This window comes from Gastrolobium bilobum, unplaced genomic scaffold, assembly GCF_033153095.1.
Source record: "Gastrolobium bilobum isolate Gb01-03AN ecotype WA unplaced genomic scaffold, APGP_CSIRO_Gbil_v1 utg8625, whole genome shotgun sequence".
NCBI lineage: Eukaryota > Viridiplantae > Streptophyta > Magnoliopsida > Fabales > Fabaceae > Gastrolobium > Gastrolobium bilobum.
Genome location: NW_026898080.1, coordinates 364668 through 391513, shown reverse-complemented (window position 1 = coordinate 391513; position 26846 = coordinate 364668). Strand labels below are relative to the sequence as shown.

General features: G+C 35.3%; 2 protein-coding genes across 2 annotated transcripts; one reads left to right on the top strand and one right to left on the bottom strand.

Moving 5' to 3' along the window:
- The first annotated feature begins 693 nt into the window (after window positions 1-693).
- Window positions 694-2669, top strand: LOC133312740 (glycine-rich protein A3-like). The gene is made up of 3 exons (XM_061513995.1): window positions 694-813; window positions 1172-1498; window positions 2069-2669. Exons 2-3 carry the CDS (start codon window positions 1192-1194, stop codon window positions 2317-2319), a joined length of 558 nt encoding a protein of 185 aa, XP_061369979.1. The 5' UTR covers window positions 694-813; window positions 1172-1191; the 3' UTR covers window positions 2320-2669.
- Window positions 2670-12164: 9495 nt separating this feature from the next.
- LOC133312743 (arabinosyltransferase XEG113-like) lies at window positions 12165-21988 on the bottom strand. Its single transcript, XM_061514002.1, has 13 exons — window positions 21624-21988; window positions 20482-20778; window positions 20134-20339; window positions 19649-19754; window positions 18857-19113; window positions 18557-18692; window positions 18192-18286; window positions 18042-18095; window positions 17424-17537; window positions 16440-16538; window positions 16222-16341; window positions 12745-12831; window positions 12165-12623 (listed from the first exon to the last, which is right to left on the bottom strand). The coding sequence occupies exons 1-13, from the start codon at window positions 21793-21795 to the stop codon at window positions 12456-12458; spliced, it is 1911 nt and encodes a 636-aa protein (XP_061369986.1). The 5' UTR covers window positions 21796-21988; the 3' UTR covers window positions 12165-12455.
- Between the last annotated feature and the right edge of the window lie 4858 nt (window positions 21989-26846).

The window sequence follows — 26846 nt, the reverse complement described above, 5'->3', positions numbered from 1 at the left end:
TCCGACACTATGCACCAACTTTCAAACCGGTTTGCATTAGAGGTGATAATTTTTAATAAGATCCGTTAACACGATATTCATTTTCGATTGAATTATTTTTAAATTCATATTGTATTTGTATTGGCAAAATTTGACTTAAAATTTTTTTTATATTGAATTACGTATCAATTAGCAAATCCGAAATTAACTATGTTAATATTCCTTTATGTTATTTGTGTCCCGTCATAAAAGTTTATTTGTGTAATATCAACTTATATAATAAATAACAACTTTAATAGAATTTAGGATATTTATTGATATTTAAAAGAGAGAAAAAATATTTATCATTTTAATTGACATAACTTATATCATTTCACTCTTATAAAAAGGTGGGATTCACACTTTTATTTTTTTTGTTCACTCTCTCTCCCTCTCCCTCTCCCTCTCCCTCTCCCTCTCCCTTTATCTATCTATTTCTCTTACTTAAAATGACACAATTTTATATCTTTTAAAATGACATACATTTTTTTAAAAAAATAAAATTAATTATTATTATTATTATCATTTAAAATGAACACAAGCTTTAGTTGCAAAGAAGAAAAAAATAAAGCAATAAACATCTTCCACGTGGCACTCTTCCGAAAGGACAGTTGCACGCGTCGGTGACGCGTAAGTATGCGTAACGCGTTTATTTGATTCTTATCCACTTTTTCACAAAGTCTGAATAATCAATACCCAATATCTATATAGAAGGTTCCCTATTTCTCTCTCCTCCCTCCTTTTACATTGTAATCTCTCCATTTCTTCATCGTCTTATTCTGCAAATTCAAATCGGTGAGTTCCCTAATTGTTCATTATGATCTATTTTGTAGCTTCCTTATTTGCGTATAATTTTTTGCTGAACATGTCAGATCCTTTAATAAATCCACCGTTGTTCCATGATCGATACCTTAATTTGGACACACTTATAGGTTATGATGGTTTCTGCAGAGATCATCAGTGTTATTCTGATTGATCTCTTCAATCACAGTTTTTTTTTATTTTTGCATGCAAAATGAATTTCATCTTTGACATAAATTTAGCAAAGTTTGCAACTTTAGAACTGAATGGCTAGGATTGGAGATTCCCTGTATAGTGTTTCTTTGTTTTTATGTAAATTTGTTTTAACAATTCGTCTAATTGTGAATTTCAGGGTGTCTTGGGCCTTGAAAGATGGGAGGTGGTAAGGACAAGCATGATGAATCTGACAAAGGAATTTTTTCACACCTTGCTCATGGGGTAGCTAATGCTGCACATGGTGGACATGGGTACCCACCTGGATCTTACCCACCACCACCAGGGGCATACCCTCCGCATCAGGGGTACCCTCCAAATCAAGGCTATCCTCCAAATCAAGGGTATCCTCCGCATCAAGGGTATCCACCTGCACAAGGTTACCCTCCTTCACATGGTTATCCCCCTAGTGGGTACCCTCCTGCCGGTTACCCACCAGCTGGTTACCCTGATCCACATGCCTCAGGTATGTTTCCTTTGAATTGTTTTTACTTCATTGCATCTTTAAGTTACTGATCATTACAATCACCTGACATATTGAATTCTGAATTCAATTGTAGTTGTAAATTTTGTGAAGCTGCCTATTAAGAAGCATTATTTAACTTTATTGAGATAGTAGTGTCTTTTAGAACTACATTATCCACTATGTATACTATATATATTCCGAATTTCATGCAACATATACCAATTGTTTAGCTAAAAATGCATTTCATGACCTGGGACTGATTGACTTTGACATTGTTAATTAGATTTGCGAATGTATTCTCCTGACATTTTTGTCCTCTTGTTAGCATTCTCAACACTCTTAATACGTTTTTTTTAATGTAATGTATGATTTGGCTGTTTCTTGTTAGCTCTCAACACACTTAAGTAATATATATATATTTTTTAATGTCATGTATGATTTGGCTGTTCCCTACTGTATTCTAAACATGTTTGTGCTTGTTGATTGATCCATTTGCTTTTTGAAAGTTTTTCTGCTATGATTTACGCCAAAATCCTTGTAATCTGCTAAGTTCCCTGTTGTCATCAACAGGATCTCATGGACATGGGCATGGTGGTATGGGAACAATGCTTGTTGGGGGTGCTGCCGCTGCGGCTGCTGCATATGGTGCTCACAATCTCTCCCATGGCTCCCATGGTGCCCATGGCCACTACGGACATGGTGGTCACATGCCCCACGGCAAATTCAAGCAGCATGGCAAGTTCAAGCATGGAAAGCATGGAAAGTTTGGGAAGCATGGAAAGTTCGGCAAGCATGGTGGTGGGTTCAAGAAGTGGAAGTGAGGAATGTATATGCAACCATGACTACTCTAAATGCTGCTACGTAGTGCTTATTGCTTTATAAATAAACCATACTTCGTATGATGTCTGATGTCAGTGCATCATACTTGGTCCCTTGCTCTTACGTTTTTTGGTTACTTTGATACTTTGGCATTGACCAAGATAAACGGTTCGGTTTAGATTCGAGTAATTGATCAGAAAACCACACAGATGCGCTAGATCTTATATATGAGCAATTCTGGAGTTATTGGCTTATTGCTGACAGCAAGAAACATTGATAAATTAATGCGTACTTACCGTAGCCTGTTTTGCGTTATAATACCATTTCATTTTACCTCAGTTGAATTTTATTTTATTTTTCCCTCAATGTGAAGTGGTAGTTAATTGGCATTGTCTTTATGTTGCACAATGCACAACTTAAACCATATCGTTCTCTTATTCATATGTGATATGCAATTTCTCCTCGGTATTTCATAGTGCTCACAAGAGAAAAGATACTTGAACAGAACAAACTATATGTTGAATCTGTGGCACAGTCCCAAAATTTTGTGAGGGGGCGATTGGTCATATATATGGGGAAATATAGTTACATTATTCTCTAAATTTTCATCGTAAACGAATTACAAATACTGATTGTTGAATTTTGGGAGGGCGAGATTTGTATGATCTTCAGATGGTTAATCGTCCATCTAAGCCCTTCTCATTACGTTGAATTCTTGCATATATGCATTTAACTAATTGCCAGACCCCTTTGACAACTTATGAGTAACAAAAAAAAAAGTTACACGAACTTAACTAGTTCTCAAATCCCTTTTGACAACTTAAGTGATGTATTGGATTGAGATTTTAAAATATTTTAATGAATTATTTTTGAACAAAAAATTTCATAGGTATTCTGTTGGAATAGAAAATTCTATATGTTGTTATGATTTGTTGTGATATGTTGTAACCTGTAGTTTGTTAGGATATGTATAACTGAGTCCTATTGTAATTAGGTGTAGTTACTTATCTTTAGGAAGTTGTTTTACTATTTGGTAACAGACTGTTTGGTAACAGCCGTAACAGCCTATTCTATTTAAGATACATTGATGTACAGTTTTAAATCAATGGAAATACTATCAATTGATACCATTTATCATGGTATCAGAGCGATCCCTTGTTAAAAAAAAAAAAAAAAAAAACTTCCGCAACGTGTAGACTCTGAAAACAGTGAGCAGGAGATAGCTTCTGTTGAAGATGGCCAATGAAAACAGCAGCAGGTTGAAGCCATCAGACCCTGGATCACCATTCTATCTGACTGGATCAGATAGCCCAGGGATTCTTTTAACAACCGTTATGCTGAGAGGAGAAGCCAACTACTAGAATTGGGAAAAGTTTGTTGAACGTCCTCCATGCATTCACTGCGGGAAAACTAATCATGAAGCCTCTCGATGCTGGCAAGCATTTGGCTATCCTGGACGTGGTGGTAGCAAAGGACGAGGACCTGGACGAGGACGTGGACGTTTCGGTGGTGATAGGAGCAGTAACCCACAAGGAGGATTCCATGCAAAGCCATTTGGTGCACACGCAGCTCAAACGGAGGAACCACTAGAGCAAGCAAATGCATTCGCCGTTCTGACACCTGACGTGGTGACACAATTGTTATCATTGGTTGACAACCCGCAACGCTCAAAGGACAAATTAAATCGTAAAGATTCCCATTGTCACTGGCTTATAGATAGTGGTGCATCACGCCACATGACAGGGGTATTGGAATTGCTGGAGAATGTTACAGATGTTGAACCTTTGGCAATCGGTTTACCCAATGGAGCTATTACTTATGCTGTGCAACAAGGATCTGTTTTGTTTACTCCTACTTTTTCATTATCCAATGTCTTATTTGTGCCAAATTTAAAGTGTAACTTGATATCTGTATCTCAGTTGGTACGACAACATAATGTTGATGTGGTATTCACTAATAATAGTTGTGTTTTGCAGGACCGCAAGCTGAGGACGGAGATTGGATTGGGTGATCACAGGGATGGTGTGTATGTGTTTCGACCAAGCCAAGCAGCAGCTTTAACAGTTCGCTCCAGTGATACGCAAGAACTTTGGCACAAGTGGTTGGGCCATGCATCATCCGAAGCACTTTCTCTGATTCCTTTTTCTAGTAGCATTCGATTTGGCAATGTAAACAATAAGGCATGCGATATTTGTTATCGTGCCAAACAAAATCGATCCTCGTTTCCCATTAGTGATCGAAAGAGTAATAAAATTTTTGATCTTCTTCATTGTGATACATGGGGTCCTTACCGCACTTCCTCTTTCTCTAGTGCTTATTATTTTTTAACGATAGTCGATGACTTCAGTCGTGCTGTTTGGGTTTGTTTGATGGGTGACAAAAGTGAAACTTTTGGTGTGTTACGAAAATTTCTTTTAATGGTGCAAAATCAGTTTAATACAACAGTTAAGAGTATTAGATCAGATAATGGAACTGAATTTACTTCCAACAAGATGATTGAATTATTCACTGCCAATGGTATATTTCATCAGAAATCCTGTGTTCATACGCCGCAACAGAACGGTCGGGTAGAACGGAAGCATAGGCATATTCTAAATGTGTCTCGTGCTCTTTTGTTTCAAGCAAACTTGCCAATCAAATTCTGGGGAGAGAGTGTGATGACAGCAGCTCATATTATTAATAGAACTCCCACAAAGCTTCTCAATGGCAAAACTCCTTATGAGCTTTTGCATGGATCTGTTGCTGATTACAGTCACTTAAGGATATTTGGCTGCCTATGTTATGCGGTGACACAACCAAAACCTACAAACAAATTTAGTCCACGGTCTAGGCAGTGTATGTTTGTTGGTTATCCTCATGGGCAGAAAGGTTGGAGAGTGTATGATCTTAATACTAAGGAATTCTTTGTGTCAAGAGATGTCAGTTTCCACGAAGATGAGTTTCCTTTTGTTGCTATAAGTGTGCCTACACCTAGCCCATCATTACCTACATTTATACCAATAGATTCTAATGATTCTGCCAATCCAGTATCTCAATCAACTTCAAATGATTGTGAGGCAGAAGTGCAGTTGGAAGATAGGGGGAGTGTCCATCAGTCTGAAAGGGAGCTGAATGAAGATTCTACATCAAATGATGATCAAGTGCAAAGGAGTGAGGATCCAGCTCCTGCTCTCGTACAAAGGAATGAAGATTCAGCTCACGAACTTGTGCAAAGAAGTGCAGAATCAGCTCAAAACAATTCTCTTCGTCCAGCACGCACACGAAGGCCTCCGTCCTATTTGAGTAACTACAAATGTAATCTGATTGAGGCACATACATACACTCCCAGTCTCACCTCTTCTAGCTCCACCTCAGGTATACGGTATCCAATTGCCAACTATGTGAATACTAACAATTTTTCTTCAAAACATCGAGTTTTTGTTGCTGCTATTGATGCAGGTAGTGAACCTTGGTCATTTAAAGAAGCAATGACCAATGATGTTTGGCGTAAAGCTATGGCTCAGGAGATACATGCACTAAAAGAAAATAATACGTGGACTATCACTGATTTACCTGCAGGCAAACATGCCCTTCCATGTAAATGGGTATATAAAATTAAATATCATTCCAATGGTAGCATCGAGCGCTACAAAGCAAGGTTGGTAATTGCAGGTAATCATTAAGTTCCAGGAGAAGATTTCCATGAAACTTACGCTCCTGTAGCGAAAATGGTGAGTGTTAGAACTCTACTCTCGGTTGCAGCTGCAAAAGGTTGGTACTTGCACCAAATGGATGTTCATAATGCGTTTCTTAATGGAGAACTGGACGAAGAAGTGTATATGCGCATACCGGCAGGCTTTAATCAAGGACAAGGAAGAAAAGTGTGTCGTTTGCAAAGGTCGTTATATGGCTTACGACAATCTCCCAGGAATTGGTTTGCAAAGTTGAGTTCCTCACTTATTAAATACGGTTTTGTTCAATCTGAAGCAGATCACACTTTGTTCACTTTGAAGCGTGGTTCTACCTTCTTGACCATACTAGTCTATGTTGATGATTTGGTGTTGGCAGGCAATGATTCCCAAGCATGTCAAGAGGTTAAGATTTATCTTAACAAGTGTTTTAAAATTAAAGATTTGGGTCACTTGAAATATTTTTTGGGCATCGAGGTTGCCCGTAGCAATGAGGGTATCTTCTTGTGCCAACGAAAATATACATTAGATATCCTCAAAGAAACAGGTTTGTTGGATTGTAAACCGGTTCAGTTTCCAATTGAACAGAATCATCGCTTAGCTCTGGCAGATGGACCTGACTATGATGATCCAGGTCGCTATAGAAGAATTGTCGGCAAGCTAGTGTACCTTACGATCACTCGTCCTGATTTGAGTTATGTAGTGCACACTCTTTCACAGTTCATGCAAGCTCCAAAGGAAGCACATTATGAGGCTGCCATTCAGGTACTAAGATACATCAAAATGAATCCTGGCCAAGGTATCCTCCTTTCTTCCAAAAGTGATCTCAAAATTCATGCTTTCTGTGATTCAGATTGGGCCAGCTGCCCTTTAACTCGCCGGTCAGTTTCTGGGTTCTTCATTATGCTTGGAACCTCACCTGTTTCTTGGAAAACAAAGAAGCAACTCACTGTCTCACGCTCCTCAGCAGAGGCTGAGTACCGCTCCATGGCTGCCGCGACAGCAGAATTGATATGGTTGAAGTCTTTTCTTGCTTCACTTGATGTTATCCATGATGATCCTATGGAATTATGTTGTGATAATCAAGCCGCTATACATATCGCGGCAAATCCTGTGTTCCATGAGCGAACTAAACACATTGAAATTGATTGCCATTTTGTCCGGGAAAGGTTGGTTTCTAAGACGATTCGAACTACTTTTGTTCGTTCTCATTTGCAACTCGCAGACATTTTCACCAAAGCACTTGGTCGTGTTCCATTTCTTGCCGTTCTTTCCAAGTTAGGCATTTCATGTCTTCATGCTCCAACTTGAGGGGGAGTGTTGGAATAGAAGATTCTATATGTTGTTATGATTTGCTGTGATATGTTGTAACCTGTAGTTTGTTAGGATATGTATAACTGAGTCCTATTGTAATTAGGTGTAGTTACTTATCTTTAGGAAGTTGTTTTACTATTTGGTAACAGACTGTTTGGTAACAGCCGTAACAGCCTATTCTATTTAAGATACATTGATGTACAGTTTTAAATCAATGGAAATACTATCAATTGATACCATTTATCATATTCAATTAGAATTTTAAAAGATTGAAAAAAAATCACGTGGTATTCGATTAGGATTTTAAAAGATTATTTTAGAGTTCGTCTAATCCGTTAGTATTCAATTAAGATTTTAGACAAAGAAAAAATAATTTTGTGGTGGGGCGTGTTTTACCAAATGTTGTCACGTGGCACAAAAGTCAACAGTTTGACCGTAAAACTTTGAAAGTCCATAACTTTTGATTCGGGTGTCCGAACTAGGTAAAAAAATTTGTATTCCATATAACTTCTTGAGATCTACGTAATGACACCTCATTTGACATATTTTGTCTGTCATAAAAAAAATTTGAATTTACAACATATATACACATTTAAACCCAAATTAATAAGAACGTTTAAAAAATATGAGAAGGTTATAGTTACTACCTCTTTATGTGGAATCAAAAAAAAAATTTACCTAATTCGGACACCCGAGTCAAAAGTTATGGACTTCCAAAGTTTTACGGTCAAACTGTCGACTGTTGTGACACGCGACAACACCTGGTGAAACACGTCCCACATGAAAGTGTCTCTCTCATCGGTCACGCCCAAATGGGAAGTGTCTCTCTCCAAACCACTCATGCCCCTGTTGGGCATGTCTTTCATATGTCTCACGTCCCATGTGGGCATGTCTCTCATATGTCTCACGTCCCACATGGACGTGTCTCTCCACTGGGTTATCTCCCATGTGGACGTGCTTGACTGTTACACCTGCATATATAGTTTCAAAACGACTATATTTATGTAGTTATTTATTAAAAAATAATATTTAAATTGTTTTTTGCCTTAATTGGTAGATAGTTAAGTAGTTAAACAATTGGCAGATAGTTAAACAGTAGTTGACCATTTGTTGAGAAGACCTTTTGAACCTTTTCCTGTGCGCAAGCAAATTGGACTAAGCGTACCAGCATCATTCATGCCATAAGTCGAAACCCATTGTTGAATCATATCAATTTGGTTTTCCGGCTGTTTAGGGTTAGTTTAGATGAGGTTTTTTCTCTCTCTAATAGTTACTTCTTTAAGAAGAAAAAAAAAAGTACTTTTCCTCGTAAATTTGTTTGGATATTTATTTTTAAAAAAAAGTAGAAATCACAAAAAAAAACAAAAAAATTATTTTTTTGGAAGCTAAAAATTTTAGCTTATAAAAAAAGAGAAAAATAAATCTTATGCTATAGGAGAATTTTAATCTCATGTTATAGATACATCAAGTGCGGGACCCACCTATTTAAAAAAAATAAAAAATAATGTGGCACACCTTTTTATGGTGTGTATAGGAAGAGTTTGTTTTCTTGTGCAACATGAGAAAAACAAACCCCTTAAAATAAATATAAGTCAAAAGTTAAATATTTTTTTCAAAAACTAAATATTCTTTTAAGAATCTAAATAACTTTAACTTTTGTAAAAATAAATTTAAAATAAGCATGAAAGCTTTTTTTTCTACGAGGTCAAACAAACGGGCTGTTAGAAGAATTAGGGTTGGGACGGGGTGCAAAATTGCTAATGTAGTGTTCATTATGTTATAACAAAAAGAAGAAAAAAGAGATTGTGCTCACAATTAAATATGGGTTTGTTTTTTTTTCCAGTAAATACAGATAAGTTATCTGCATTGAGTTCAAAACCAACGTCATTTTTGGGTGAAAATAAGGTGTTTTGAAATTATATTTATTACAAGGTTATAACAGTCTTTATTATTATAATTTTTTAATTTTTTTAACCCAAAATAACATCATTCTATAAGTGAATGTAGATAACTTATTTGCATTCACTGTAAAAATATTAATGTCATCAAATATTTATATGAACCCAATGGGAGAAAATCACTATCTATATGAGAAAATGCTCACAATTAAAGGAAGGCTCCAAAACTTACAAGAGTATGGGTGAGCATTCATTATACACAATCTTATTCTTATACTTTTACAAAGAAATCGTTTCCCAACCCACAACTAAAAACTCATAATTTTGTAAGGGGCGACTTCTACCCTAACACCTCCCTCACTCCCACCATTGGTGGCACAAAAATTTTTATGGTACAACGGTGGTACCATTTTTTTGGTGGGGAACACCAATAAAAAATGAAGAGAGAATACGAAAGTGAGATGAAAAAAATAAATTCAAGTGGCAAAATTTGAATGGAAGTCGCACATGCAACGGTGGCACCAAAAGTTCGCTCTTGGTGGCACATGGGCTTTTAACGGTAGCATTTGAAAGGCTACACGGGTCACATGCTCTTACAAATGAAAGTCTACTGTTGATTCGATCTGTCTTAGGTGGGGAAACATATGAAATGTTCTCGTAGGGGTGTGCATAGAGCGGTTCATAACTGGTTTTAACAAAAACCAAACCGAACCGATTTTAATAGGTTTGGTTTTCAAACCGAACCGGTTTTCTATTATTAAAAGCGATTTTAATTTTCTAAATCGGTTTGAAACCGGATCCAAAATCGATTTATGGTTTATAACCGGTTTTGATTCAAAACCGGTTTTAAATCAAAATCGGTTATGAACCATAAACCGGTTATCAAATTCAAAACTGGTTTTTTAACAAAAGTAAAAATCGGTTTTTGATGAATTGTGCTATTTTTATAAGTAGTCGTTTGTATCTCCCGGTCATAGGTAGTTGACCAACTATTTCTTGCAAGAATCTTCATTGTTTTGGAACTCTCCGGACGAAATGATTCTTATAGAAATTATTTCACGTTGTTTTGAGAGTGAGAGGTAGAAGAACAATTGAATTATTTGAAAATTATAAAAAAATTGCTCTCCGTTCTCTCAAGATTTATGTTACTTAGAATTTCATTTGAACTGATGGAGGAAGGTAAACTAATTATTTACCAAACCATAAAAATAATTGGTTATTCATAACCAAACTGCTCTAAAATTAAAGAACAAATAAGTAAATCCGTTTTGAGTTGTCATTTAACAGTCTTGATTCATCATCTTACACATTTCAGAGACGTTAAGCCAATTGATTAATTTCGTTACCCTTTTCATTATGATTTCTTAACTTCATCTTTGTCATTTCAAAGCCTTCGCCTTGTCAAATTGTGAGTTTACCCGGAGGTTTGTATGTGGTTTTTTTTTTTTTTTTTTTGAGGGGGGGGGGGGGAGTTGTTATGTTACATAAGAAGTGTTTTCTTAAGATGCGACCTTTCTATTTATGTATAATTTTCTTTTTAAAATAAATGTTTTCTACTTAAGCTGCTCAACTTTTTCTGCTAGTTTATTATTTGGAAGTTTGAGTCAATTCACTAATATAATAGGCATGATGAAAAATAATACTTATTTATTCTTTAATTGTAGAGCAGTATCAATTTGGTTATGGATAACCAATTCTTTTTATGGTTTGATAAATAACCAGTTTATAAAATAAAATGTAGTTTTATATGAAATCGGTTTTTAAAAATAACCAATTTTTAAAATATGGAGCAGCTTGATTATGGATTGGTTTGGTTCTTTTGGACATTATGAATACCCCTAGGTGCCCCTAACAACTTGGGAGGATTTTGTTATAGTAATGTTAGAGCAGTTCAAATGGGCTTGCTTCTTTGGCAGTAACGCTAGAGATTGGCATTCTGATAACCTGCTTTATAAAGTCTTAACTTGAATTCTGTGACTCGTTAGTGGTATTATTAGAATTTGTTGAATGAATTAAATAAAGTTTAGGAACATGCTAACTAAAACAGTTATGCGAACACACTAGCACTTTGTCGGCTGTAATTCTCTTATGCATCCACTTTCACTACTACCACGTCACATATTCACTCTATAAACTTTCATATTTATTCCTATCATATGGATCCCCACACATACCTTGTCCTCAAACCCCATGGTATTTGTACCAAAATTGTTAAGTACGGCTACACTTTGTCCTTGAACTCTTAGCACAAGGAAAAAAAAACCCTCTAATATCAGCAGCCAACCAATTGAACCCAAGTAACAAACCACCGAAACAAGAAAATTAGGAGCTACTGTTGTAACAAGGACATAGCAATACTGCTGCTATCACTTCTTCTACCCAATAAGTCAGCAACATTGAAGGGCAACAACACGTACCCAATCAGGCACCAGATAATGATCCACTACTTAAACGACAAATTTCATCACAAGACAAGTTGTACCAAGATATGCTACCTTGTTCTGATGACTCAAATGAAATTGTTACATTAGATGCACTACTAAATGTTATAGCCATGTAGTGTGGCCCACCAAAAGCTAAGAAGATAAATGGGAGAATTGTAGCAGAGGTAGTTCTGGCTCAAGCAATGGGTTGGAATATCTAACCAAAAATCACTTGAGAATCAGGTTGCATTTGAGTACTAGTACCAAAGGAACGTTCATATTCATTACACTCACATTGACATGCGAGGAGCTAGGAAAGGACATATATGCCTTCATTCGAGGTTGGAATAATAAAGAATGTAAATTAATAGTATAAAATCAATAGCTGGTGACAAACAGGTACAATTGATATTTCAGGTGTTTTATTTCCAGCAGCCAATGAGATAACTAAAAGAACATGTCAAAGGACAGTAGAATAGTGAACATAACTTTTTCTGTTCGAAATAAAATATGGAAGAAAAGAGTGATACAATTGAATGTCTCCAGTATTTAATTACAAGCCAAACAATATCAACTACGACATCAAAGACCAAAAAGTGCCCCGTCCTCTAAGAAACTGTAGGTTTCCATTTCTCTAGTTTGCTTGATACAGGACAAAAATTTTCTTAATTGCTACACAAGAACCAACTGTCCAATCTATATAAATATCTTAAAAATATGGATACAGTTCTTCATTTCTGAAAGTATACAATCTTGGCCTTGACATAAACCTGAATTTATCTCTTATTCCACCATCCATCATAGTGTTTTGACAAACATAAACCTGAAGTTGATCTTACCAAGGTGGATGATCATCCTCGGAAGTTTGAGGAGGTATTGCTTTCCATCCAGGTTTCTCATCCCAGTACATATCATAATATATGTGACCAGGAGTGTGATCTAGCACACAGCACCATATGCCCACATACCGTTTAACACGATTTCTGAATCTATCTTCCCTTTCCTTTAAAAAATAAAACAATGCATGGTGTATCAACACGTGATAACGAACATCAATTTTTTTTGTATCTTTGATGCTAACTCAAACAGTAATACTTCAAATGGAAAAAGCAAAATGGCCTTGCCTTGTTAGTGAAACCCGTGAAAGCATCTTGCATTGAAGAGAACTTGATGACTTTTACATCCTTGAATGATGAGAATACTTTCATAAACTACAAATGCAAGTAGAAACAACTGCGTTAGATTAAAATATTTCATAAAAACACTAATATTAGTGCACAGAGGAAATTTGTACACAACTATGAAATTATGACTATTTGACTAGTGGATGAGAAATATATTAAGATGATAATTTTGAAAATTATTATTTTACATATAGAATGTAAGCCCTGACCACTCTTGGTCCCATACCACAGGCTATGCCATCATGATGACCCAGAACCACAATCACCTACGATTTCAAATGTGTCTGACCAAGCATCATAAGAAAGTACGATAGATGTGGGCTAGAATATTATTCTTTTTACCAAACATGTGAATCTAACAATCTTATGAAAAGAACAAGAAATCTTTCTCCATCAATCTCCCCCTCCCCATTCTTCAAGAATCAGAAAGATCCTTTCCAATCAAGTTTGAAATTGTTTGTTAGGAATCTGGACTCTTCTACTCAAAAATTTAATCATTTGTGGACTGAACATGAAAATTGTTAAATAAATTTCATTTCGATCATTGCTTATTCCAAGTTTAACCTGTTAGGAGATGCAAAGTATGTCCATACTTATGTCCAATAAATATGGATGGAGGATGCTTTCTCCAGTACTATTAATTAGTAATTGACCACAGTATACATAGCTTAGAAACAATCAGTCACTTAATTAATCATTCCAACCTAATAAATTGGGGGTGGGGGGAATTACTTCCCATATAGCATACACACCTGATCATAAACTTTTACAAATTTTGAAAAACACTGCAGATAACATGACTATTCAATTCACATGAAAAAGTAATCTTGAATTTGTGAACCCTACATCTCTCATTCTGATGCACTTATAGTTGGCCCATTATACATGGCCCAACCATTGATTCAAGAAACTCGTAGTCAACTAGAGTTGTTGCCCAATAAGTATGGCTCAATTGTTGAAAGAGGCAGTGATTTGAAATATGACAAACTACAATCGAATCCAAGTCCCAATAAAGTAGCATATGTGATTGTGATTTGTTTGGGAAGAAAAGAAAAGCAACATATTTGGCGTGAATTGAGATTAAAGATTTGGAATGTATTTTGAATTACTTATTTGTAATTTTTTATTTATTTTTAGATGTTAATTACTGTTATTTTATTTTAGGAAGTTTTATTATTTTTAGAATTTTAGATTTAAAATTTTGAATCAATTTGTATTTAGTCTATAAAAGGGTGCTTATGACCCTTATTCTAGGAGTTGAATAATATTATTTTGTTAATTGAAATTGAGAACCGGAGGGTTACTCTTTTGATAAAATCCCAACTTTCTGTTTAGCTACTTTTCTATGCGCTTTCAGCATCATTTGGTATCAGAGCACTAGGTTGCCTTCAACCAATGGCTGAACAAAATCGTGGAGGTCGACAACGGCGGAGTCACGAGGGTAGGGAACGTGGATTCGTTCCTGAAGAATATAGACAACTGCGTCAAATTGACCTGCGAGATATAGAAAATGAAGAGCTTGGAAGGCGGATCCAGGATTTGAAGCAACGACGTGAGCAAGCGTTGGACAAGAAAATCCAAGTTTTGAAGCGACTATGTGTGCGGGCACAGAGAAAGAGAATTCAAGATTTGGAACGACGACTCATGCGGGTATGCATGAAAATTCAAACTTTGAAGCAAACTCTTGTGGAAGTGCAGAGCATGGAAATTCAATATTTGGAGCGGCGACTTGCGTGGACAAAGTTGGGCATTCAATCCGAAAAAGGAATAGAATTAGATGACGCATCTGATGACGAAGAAGAGGACGTCAATCCCTTGGGGATTCTAAACCAGGGACAGAATTGGGAAGTACGACCTGGAAATCAATCCACTTTTCAAAATATCGAGATGCAAATCACTTTCATGTCTATGATCATAATCTAGTTTGTGATGATGATCCAATCTATGATGATGAGCCGATCTATCATGATAATCCAATTTATGATGATTATCCTATTGTTGATAGTTATCCTATTGTTGATGATTATCCATCTTATGATGAAGATTCAGTTTATGATGATAATCCAGTCTATAATAAATCTGATGGTGAATCAGATTATGAAGATCTAATAAAGGAAGATTTATCATTTGAATTTTTGTCTAAAGAAATTCAAATCAGTGGAGATAAGCAAGATTCGAGAACGAATCTTTTCCTAGCAGTGGAGAATAATGCACTTATAGTTGGCCCATTGTACATGGCCCAACCATTGATTCAAGAAACTCGTAGTCAACTAGAGTTGTGGCCCAATAAGTATGGCCCAATTGTTGAAAGAGGCCGTGATTTGAAATATGACAAACTACAATTGAATCCAAGTCCCAATAAAGCAGCATATGTGATTGTGATTTGTTTGGGAAGAAAAGAAAAGCAACATATTTGACGTGATTTGAGATTAAAGATTTGGGATGTATTTTGAATTATTTATTTGTAATTTTTTTATTTATTTTTAGATGTTAATTACTGTTATTTTATTTTAGGAAGTTTTATTATTTTTAGAATTTTAGATTTAAAATTTTGAATCAATTTGTAATTAGTCTATAAAAGGGTGCTTATGACCCTTATTCTAGGAGTTGAATAATATTATTTTGTTAATTGAAATTGAGAACCGGAGGGTTACTCTTGATAAAATCCCAACTTTCTGTTTAGCCACTTTTCTATGTGCTTTCGGCATCACATTCCTTCATCTTCAAGAAGGAAAAAAAAAATGCAGACTAAAGAGATTAAACATCATGCATGTTTGGGTAAATGGTGTAGAATTACTTTTGAGTAGAATATGTTTTGGAAGAAAAACTTTTGAAAGGTTTTCTGTTTGGGAATACTCATACAAAATTAATTTTGGGTAATGGGTACAGGCATATACTAAAATTAATTTTGGCCAGAAGAATATGGTATCTTGCATACTTTTGGGTCAATTGATGTTGGGGTTGGCAGCCAAACATGACAACTTGATGGTCCCAATTAATTTTTTGAATCCAAATAACTTTGGACCTCCAAAAATTATTCAAGAGTGCTGTGCGAACAAGCTATTTGAATGCATCATGCACGTATTCATTTCGATTTGATATTTGGACCATTAGACTAACTTCACTTCTAATTCCTAGTTTCCTACCATTAGTAACCTACGATAGTGAAAGCATGATTTCCCCCCACAAACTTGCAAACAAAATCCTGTAAGCCCAACACTTTTCCAACCACAATTTTCTATGTGAGCTTTTCTAATCAGCTCTTTAATGGAAGACAATAACAAAAAAGACCAGGCATGCAAAAATAATAATATCAATGTAGTTTATAGGGCTGATTTAGAAAACTTCGAACAGAAATAAGCATTAAATGGATAGACAAGATAATAGATATGTAAGTTCAAACAAAACATGGAATACCGTTTCTTCATTGCTCTGCTTTGGAAATTTAAGTACTCCCCCAACAGTGGTATCATTCAATGCATCACAATCTGGGGTTCCTTCTTTACAGAGCTGTACATCAAGCCATGACATTTTCACCTGAACTCAAGAACCAAGGCAAATAAGTTTAAATAAGTAACATAAATTGAGAAACAAGAATTATGAATTAACATTGAATGCAATTGACATTTATTCACCTCTGACATCAGAGAGGGATTATCAAGTATTGAGTACTCTCGAATATCTATGTCAGGGCCAAACTCTTCTTCTGGCAGTTTTTTCAACATGACATTCAACTGCAATAGTGCATTTCCATAGCAGCATAAGGAAGTGACAGATAAAATGTTGTAATCAAGTAAACAAGGGAGAAGCAGAGCTGAAGAAAAGATGGGGAAGAAAGCACATTAAAAATTGTAACCAAAATTGGGGAAAACACAAAATTCTAAAACCATTTAACTGATAAAAAAGAGTAGCGTTTCCTTATTTGATTTTGAGCACACCGATAAGGTAACGAGTTTAGACATGAATCCAACACTCATAATTTTCTAGGATTTTATTAAAGGAAATCACAAAGGTAGTAAGTGGTGGGATGGGATAAATAGTGCAAATGAAATTTTATACGAATAAATTTCTGCACTTTGAGCCCATTCAGATTCCATTTCCTTTTTTTCCTTGAAATGATAAGTGCATAAATCAAGTCTATAAAGAGAATGGTTTTGTTCACATATTCCACTCCCATCAAAGGCTATCCAGTCTGATTCAATATCACACAGCAATCACTGACACTTACTACAATATCACCACAAACTGATATTAAATTATAATCTAGGTGTTCAATCATTCTTCTAGAGTTACTTCTCAAAACCTACCTGTGCGTTTTGAGGGTTACTTTTAGAACATCAAGGGGTGCTTTTCAAACACCGATAATTACACAAAACTTTTCTACAAAATTACAATGAAATACCATTCAAATACATTTCTGTTGTAACTTCTATCATTAACTTTCAATTTAACCCATTTTTATTTAATGTTTCTTTAATTACTACAGCTACAATTATGACAAAAACCTTCCACTATCTGTCATTGACCTGCAGACCAACAGAACAGTCCAAAACCTTCAAGATGACCTAAATGATAAATGAACAGTAAAAACAATAAGGAATCACTTAAATAGGAAATACCTCAAATACATGGTCCAAAGGACAGAGAAAAGGTTGTCTAGTCATAGACCCTTCCAAAACACCAGGATGGGGATACCATAGCCTATCAATCCTGCACCATAGTGGAGGCATGACCTAAACATAAACAAAGCACCCATTTTAAGAAAAATATATATATTTATAAAGTTAAAATACACTACAAAAAAAGAAGCCATCAAACTTAATAACTAAGCACCACCACCCTAGCCAAATCACCTGCCCCAGTAGTAAATTTTAATTAAAACCGTTTTATCAAAAATAATTTCAACTAAAACTGAATCAAAACCAGTTATATAAGCTATTTTGAAAATGTTAGGACATGAAAGAATGTATTTCAACATATTTTGGATTGTAGGGTTGCTTGCAACTTTAGGCAGCTTTCAAGGAATCTTATTTATGAAAAGGGGAAGGGGAATGAAGTGACAAGCAGTCCATCTTCCATATGATTGGTAATGGTTTATCACTCAACAGGATTCATAAGAAATGTTAATTAACAGTGGATACTGAGCATGACAGTTAAAAGTGTTGATGATAATAAGACACCCTCTAATTCAACAAGTAATATAATAAGCATGTATGATCCCAGAAATTAGTTCTTACCAGCGTTCTGTTCAGAAGGGAAGCAATTGCAAGTGCTGTCCTAATCTGTTTAATCTGAAAAAATTAATGTTTAACAAATATTACAAGATGCAACACCATAATTTCGCTTAAAATGCAGACACGAACAGCAACAGGTGGATACCTACATACTTGGTAATTAACAAGAGTAAAATGTGATTCAACAGTATGCTCCCCACTCAGCAACAAGCTTTTTGGAATAGATGGCTTAAATGACAAGAAGCCCCCTGCAAAAATTAGGTTGTGGTAATTTCTTGCAACAGTGTTGACTAATCAACTACAGTAACTAATCCATTGACATAATAAAGTGTTAATTTTTAGTTTTCAGCATCATAGTATGATGCTAGCTTTAATATGGATAGAGTAAAAATCTATCAATACATGATGTAAGTAATAAGTAAAGACATAGCAAAATGAGTGTATTTGAATATGTGCATTAAAAAAAATTAAGAGAATGATCGACACACCCAATTGAGGGAGAAACAGCAGCTAATTACCGGAAGGATTATAGTATTCTGGTGGATCATTGAAGAGCATGGCTTCTCGCAGTCGGTGGCGCTTTCCTTCAGTGCCTCCATATTGAAATGTTGTGTGCACTGCATATGGCTCCAACCTTAGTTGCTGGTACATAGCCTGCAATCATAGCATACAAATATTCTCACGTCAAACAGGTACACAATTTACTTCTCATCCAATCAAGATTCCTCCAGAGTCCAAACAGTTAATTGCATAAAAGAAAGCAAAGGTATAGCACATAAAAAACCAGAAACTGAAAATTGTTATTGAATATGTCCTACCTGGACAAAATATGTATGTCCACTACAGAAGATACTTGCAGGCAAAATTCCCAGCTTCAAATTTCCATCAAAAGCAAAAACAAGTCCACTATCATCATCAACAGATGGTCCTAACTGTCTGCGAACAATTTCATTAAACCCATTCTGATCCCATATCTTGTCATCAGCTAGAAGCATTTCTTTCCATTGCTTTGCCAATTTTTTTGCAGACTCTGTCGGTCTCCAATGGAAAATTCCTATGTTATAGGCGCCGCTAACTATTCAAAGTGACAGACAATATCATCAATATACAGTCTTATGAAACAACTAAACAAGTGAAACAAATGCACAATAAAACGAGAGATAAAGAAAAGCAATAAGAGCAATGAATTGGTTACTGAGATTCAAAAACAATATAACCAGGGAGAGAAAAACTTGCTTCAGATTGTGCCATGTAACTTCATAAGTTGGATATGCCACAGGATCTGAACTTCCATAAGATAAATTTTGCTTTTATGTACGAAGAAGATCATTTACATTTAACAGAATAAAAAAAAAACTTCAGACCGTCAAAGGTTGCATGCTGAAAATTATTACTAACTCCTAATCTAAAGCCATGCCAAATGGGTAACAAAGCACTCTACAGTGAAGCATAAAAAAAATTTATTAGATGTTATAAAAGGTGACAATCAATCAAAGAATCAGCATTTTCGTGTCCATAGATGTCATTTGATGTGCATATAATTCATAAATATTGCGCAAGCAGAAAACAAATATGCTACAAGAACCAACAACTGTGGGTATAACACCCACCTTCTTGCCAAATTTCCAAACTATCATCAACAACTGTGGGTATAACTTGATCACTTGAAGTTAAAACATCTGCTCCTGGATAACGAGCAAGATATGGAAGTGGGTTCTGTTTTACAATACATAATTGAACATATGTATTAGGAATAACATATATCTTAGAACAATCACACTATTGGCTTGGAGACATCCTAAAAGATAATTGTACATAATGAATGTTACAGATAAGAAATCATAATAATGACAAAGGAAAATATCAAGGAACAAGATAAAGTTAAATGATACTAGAGAGAATTAGAGAATTAAATAAATGTTATAGCAAGCTGGACTGGAAGCTTAACAAAAACTCTGATAACTTCACCACAAAAAAGGTAGAAATCCTACTCAATACGAATTTAGCTGCCCTTTTTTACCATTAATCAAAAACCAAGCAAGCACATGAATCACCCTTTTGACTTAAGAAAGCATAATGTAAAAATGAAGATCACCTTCAACCAAACCATGTCAGTATCACACATCAACAGCTCGTAGCCAAAAGGCAGTATTGAGTCTATTAGAATAACTTTTTCTCTCCCCATTTTATGAAATGTTGGAGACCCCCAGCCAACATCTACTGTGCTCATATGGCTGCCCATGTCAAAAACTGGTACCCCTTTCCAATACAATGCCTCCAATAATTTCGTGTCCATTGCACCTAAAAGCCAGATTCCGAACACAATTTACAAAATCCAATCAATGGTACAAAATACAGGACATGCATTTCTAGCAAGGCATCACAACAAATTTTACGAAATACATGATAGAACAAGATAGAATACTTAAATGATGATGCTCACCAACAAGAAGATTAGTAACTCCCAGATCCGTCAATTGTTTAACCCAAGTCAGGATAAAATCCATGAATGCATAGTTACCAAAGGTCACAATTACAATGTTATCTTTCACCCTTTTCTGAACCAGTTCTTTGGTCAGTCGGAAAGCCTTCAAAGGTGGCATTTTTTTATTGGGTGGTGGAACGCCCCAAATAGCCCCTGGCCATGCATTTTGTGTGCCCGGGGAAGGAGTGGGAAGAGTATGCACCATTGCTGGCTGAGAAAAGTTGAGTGTTTGATCTGTAAGGTGAGGATCCTCAGCTGGAAAAGCATGTTCAATTAAGGTTTAAAATCCAACTCATAGATAACGGAAGAAAACCAAGGCTTTAAAGAATTTAAAAGTGTCTTGCACTGGCACCATTAACAAAATTAAGGAAGGTAGCTAACAAAACAACCATTTCAAAGATACCATTAGTAAAGCAGATGCACTGAATAATGAATTCATTCAAAGACATGGACTCGAAGAAAGCAAGAATCAGATTAATTGTTTCATATTCATGAACTGATAAATAAAACTATTGAAATGTGCTGTCGAGAATACCAAAGTACATTCTAGCAACTACATACTATGACTAAAAACTCTCTCTTTTTCTCTCTGTGTGTGTCCATTAATGTTTGTTCTGTCTTTAGACAGTTGAGAGAGTTCACATCACAAATAAAAGATCTGTCAAACTTTCCTTTTCCAAAAAGAAACAAGTAAGCCCTACCAGAATAACTAGACAATCAACATACCTAGAAGTACAGCATCTACAATTAGAGGATTCAGCTAATGCTACATAGCTCAAACGTGTTTGAACACTCCCACCAACCCCTCCCCTCCTCTTTGACATAAAAAAGCAAATATCATTATCTAAGGAATACAACAATAAATAATAATAACAATAATAAAGAACAAAATATAATCTATGAAGATAACCAATCAGATTCAAATTCAAGTACACAGAGATATGCCTTCAAACAATAAGTTCAATCCACACTATGAATGAGAAACCAGTAACAGTCCTTAAATTCATATGGGTATTTCAAATTTAAGCTACTAATAGAATGGAACAAGAAAAAGGAATGATTTTTAAGCACAAAAGGAGTGTGAAGCAAAAGAGATGTACGCGAAAGGGAAGAGAGCCATGCAGAAGATTGAGAAGCAGGAGGGTTGCTTGAGTAAATAGCAGAAAAGACATAGAAAGAAGAAACAACGATGCCAATGATGACCACAGTGTAGATCGTTAGAAATATAGGCTTCGATTGAGCCACTTCCTCACACCCATTTCTCCATGCCATCTTTGTGAATCAATGCTCCCTCTTCCTTCTACTTTCACAAAATCATCAACAAACCACTAATGTCATGTCAATATCATTGTCGTCACAGAAGAAGAACAAGAAGATAGTGATGATGTTGATGATAAATGAAGAAAACCCAAAAACAAGATTTAAGTTTGAGATTTTCAAAGAGGAAAGAGAAGCCTTGCTATGTTCTGGTCAACCAATGTGCTTGCCCGCTCAATAAGACAACGTTACTAATGTAATGTAGGTTCCTTAACAACTCTATGATTGGATTTGGATTTTGGATCTGTTCCCTTTTTTTTTTCTTTTTTAAAAGAGCTTGTGATCCCTTTTTTTTTTTTTTTTTTGATAACATGTGATCCCTTTTTTTTTCTTCACGAGAAAGTGGTAAACAAATAAAAAGAAAATTATTTTATGAATTTGATTTTGGTGCAACATAGTTTAAAAATAATTACTACAATATTAAATTATGTGGTAATATATTATTTAAAAAAAAATTTAAAATAAATCTAGTTAGGTTATACATGACTTGTTTATATTTAATATTTAGGACAATGAGTTTTTTTTTTCTAAACACTAAATTCTTTCCAACAACTATTTTAAAATTATAATAATAATCTAATTTGTAATCAATTTTACACTTATCTCATCTGTACTGTGTAGCTTCAAAGAAAATTTGGAATCTTAAACTTTTAAAAAGTTTTACAAATTCAATTCACACATTCTTGAAATTGAAACCACTAAGTAAGAAGTTGTAGCACAACTTAATTAACATTTAAAGTTAAACAACTTTATTTCCAAAAAAAAAAAAAAAAGTTAAACAACTTAGAGATGAATGATGGCTTCAAGCCTTCAACAAACTCATTTTCCCGAAAAGTGCTTCTGTAGATAGATCTCCTACTTTCAATAATTAGATTCTTCTCATTCGAAGAAAATGATGAAAATTTTCATTAAAACTATTAATCTAGATGTTTAGGATGTTATAAAAAGTAATTCCTAGTATCTCACTCACATTGTAAATGATGTTAAGGTAAATATACCTAGGAGTAAATGGATGAAACATGACAAAAGAAGAGTACAATACAACTTGAGAGCTAGAACACTATTAATTATACATTAGGATATGATGAGCTCTTTAGAATCTCAAATGGCAAAATAACACAAAGATATATGGGAAATCTTACAAGTCATGCATGAAGGCGTTAGTGAAGCTAAAAAAGCTAGAATGAACACTGTAACACTTAAGTATGAGTTATTTACAATGAAACAAGGAGAGAGCATTCAAGACATGCTAAAAGTCATTTTATTCTTTCTTTTTTGGATATATTCACTGCTTCATCAATTATTCGACTAATCCAGTTCAAGCACTATCAAATCTATTATAGGAGGCTGCTTTCCTAAGATCATTTTCTTCAGTCGTAGGGCTCGAACTCAAGATCTCTAGTTAAAGGGAACAAGCTCCTTACCACCTGAACCAATGATTGTTCATAAAAGCCCTTTATTCATATGCTTAATCATCTTACTTCATTAAGGGGGGAAATTTCTAGTGAATATCTTATTAACAAAGTGATTAAGTAGAGAATTACAACCAGAGGTCACAACTATTGCTACGTTAAGAATCTTGCAAACATGACTCTTGACACAAGATTTGAGACAAGAACTTGAATTATACCTAAATAGAATAAATCAACACGAAAAGTGCGACAAGAAATAGGACTAGAACTTAGTCGAATAAGTGGATTCAAAACTCAAGAGTAAGTGAATTGAGTTTTTTAAAATCTTTTCGTAAAATGTCTCTTTTTCTTATGTAAAACCCAAATTCTTCAATCTTTGATTTAAGACAAGTCTAAGTGAATATGCATGTATGTGAACAAAGAAACACAAAAATATGAATTCAAATAAATATGGGACTTATATATGATTAAGATAAAAGAAATAATAAAAATAAGGGAAGAGGGAAGGAGACTTAGGTGGAAACAAAAAGTGAAAGAAAATGAAAAGAGAAAGAAAGGAAGAAAAGAAAAGAATGAAAATAGAAGAGGAAGATGAAGAAGGAAAGGGAGATATTTCTTCAAGTTTTGAGCTTCAACTTCATCAATGATTCAATCTTTGGTTATTTTGAGCTTCTAATCTAGAATCATGGCTTGATTACAACATAAGAGATTGTTGAATCAAGACCAAAAGAACTTGATGTAGCTATCAAAAGATGTCTTGATGATAACAAACAACGAGCAACAAATAACAAATCATACGCAATAGTAAAAAGAGTTTTGAAGAAAACAACATCATGAGCAACAAGATGTTTTGAAGATGACAAACCATGAATAACAATAAAGTTGTTTTAATGATACAAACCAAAGTAAAAAAGGTCAAGTCCAAGCCTTTATGGTATCTAGTTTTAGACTTAGATCTTTTGTATGGTATTACGGTATTTTCACTTATAAGCTCAATTGCATATTTCCATATAGTTCATCATTGCATAATTTTACTAACAAAGTCTTTCAAGATGTTTTTTTTTTAAATAACCCAACTTAGTTTAATTGAGAAAACTTTTTATAACAATCAAAATTTTATTTCTCTCTGTCAGTAATCAATTATCCAAGTTAAAAATTCATATAAAGGTTATCTATTATGGATATAACTATTTTTCATAGGCTAGTAATCAATTACTCAATCATGATAATCCATTACCAAGAATCCTGAAAGGCCGGTATTGATTACTCTTTATATGAACAAGTTAACTTTAGATCGTGTAACATCTCGTATGCATCTAGTCTGAATACTATTTATGGTAACTAAGCGCAGCATAGTTATTAAATAATATAAGAAAATATTTTGACTTTGTCACTTACACTTGTGACTTAGCCATTTATCCATATACAAAGTGTGAGTTAACTTTTTTCTTTCCTTATCATGATATTAAAATCAACTTAACTCATTCATACTTTATGTGGTTCATACAATCTCTTAGCCAATTCATATCTTCATGATTTTAAGTGTTATCAACCCTTAAATAATGGTACTCATGTTAAGACTAAAAAGCATGATGGGAGAGGTTTATCTAAGGAGAGGTTTATCTAACTCCCCTAGGATTCCATATAGGGTTGGCAAAAATGAGCCAACCCGTCGGGTTGGCTCGCAACCCGTCATAAATGAGTCGGGTTGGGTTGGCCTAAATGAGCTGCCAACTCGATTCAGCCCGACTCGATCCAACCCGAACAAAAATGAGTCAGCTCGCGGGTCAAACGGGTTGGCACGCGGGTTACCTTTTTCTAATTAAACAAATAAAATATAACAAATTGAGTCACACCTCAGAACCTCACACACGGACAGATTGCACGACGCACATTACAGAGACACAGACTCACACTCACCCCAGCCCTAGGTCCCCCACCCACACCGACGTCGCAGACACCGAAACCATTTCCAAATCTCGCAAACTATCTCAACGATCGAGTCTCTCTATTTTCTTTTAATTGAATTTGTGTTCTCATTATTTTTCTTATTTTCATTCACGAGTTCTCAACGTCATGGGTTCTTATTCTGTTTTCTCTGCAGTTTTCATAAATCTAAAATATAGTTTTTTTTTGTAAGATTATTGAAATCTAAACAGTGGTGTAGTTATAATTTGAAAATCTGTATCATTTATTTGACCAGGTTTTATCATAAAGAAAATACAGCTTGTATGCAAACTTGTGGCTTCTTCGCCTCCATCAGGTATTTGTGCCATTGCTTCTCCTCTGTCATTATACTTTCTTTTTTAATTGTTTGTGTTATTTATTTATTTTTTAATTAATTGTTCTCTCTTCCAGGGGCGTTCTCCGCTGTAAAAGTAATATAAAGTCTTTTTGTTGTGTATCCTTATTTGTCGATTCTGTCCATTATAGTTAAGGGGGAAATGAAATTGGAAAAATTAAATTTTGATTTTTACTTGAGGAATTTGATTGCTTAATCTACTTGAGCCAACCCACGAGCCAACCCACTGGTAATATTTTGAGCTAACCAACCCGCGAGACAAACCACTGGCATCATTTCGAGCTAACCCGTGAGCTTTTTTTGAGCCAACCCACAAAACCCTAGTCAAAAGGATAGGTGAACCTTTAAGACATTAATTTTGAAACCATTCTTCCCTTGAGGGCCGATCAGCCCAAATGTCTCATGGTGGGCCTAAGCAACCCAAAAGCCCTTCCAACCTTGCACCTCCTTTTTGTGTCATGAGTAGAAAAAGAAGTCTGATCATATGTATAATTCTTATTGGCCCACTCTTGATGCATGAAATTCTATTGGTTGGAAATCATACATCTTTTATTATCATTTCTTCCTCTGATCGTGCGTAGAATGAAGAGATAACAAGTCTGATAGTTGTTTTAGCTTTGACTGAACCTCAATACCGATCGTGAGGCCATCGTGTTCCCCCTCCTTCTTCCTAGGCATTGTAAAAGTAAGTCACAGGGCTACTTGTTAACTGTCTAGTATCCCTTATAGTCCCAATTGCTTTCCAAAACCGTGGACTCCATAGAAGAGCACCGTGAAACCAGAGTTTAACTCATTCCATTCATCGCCCCACCTAGACCGTGAGTCCTTCAAGAGAGAAATTGTCATCTAAGTCCCCATAGTTATTCCTTCCCCATTCGGCTGAGGATCCACATGCAATAAGGTGAGATGTTCGCCCATTTTCTGGTTCCCTCCTGCGCGACTTGGTCCGATTAAGTTCTCCTGGTGTACGCATACCTTGGGTTCGATTCGAGCTGTCTCCCGTTGCATGCAGAGCGTGTCCGAAATTCAGCATTTGTCCCTCTGTCTCACTTGTGCGCAGCCTAACCCCAACACTAAGGAGATTGAAATCCAACTTCTGCTCACCACCTCACTGCCCTTCTTGGGTTCGGCTGATGACCCTCACATAAGGAGGTAAAACATTCCCTTTCTTACTTATCTCTCATACCTGAATCAGTCCGGAGTGACCTTTCCTTCTGCATGCAACCGATTGGTGTTGAATTAGCTTCCTTTCTATTACGTGCAGAAAAAGAACCCGACCTCTTGGAATTTAG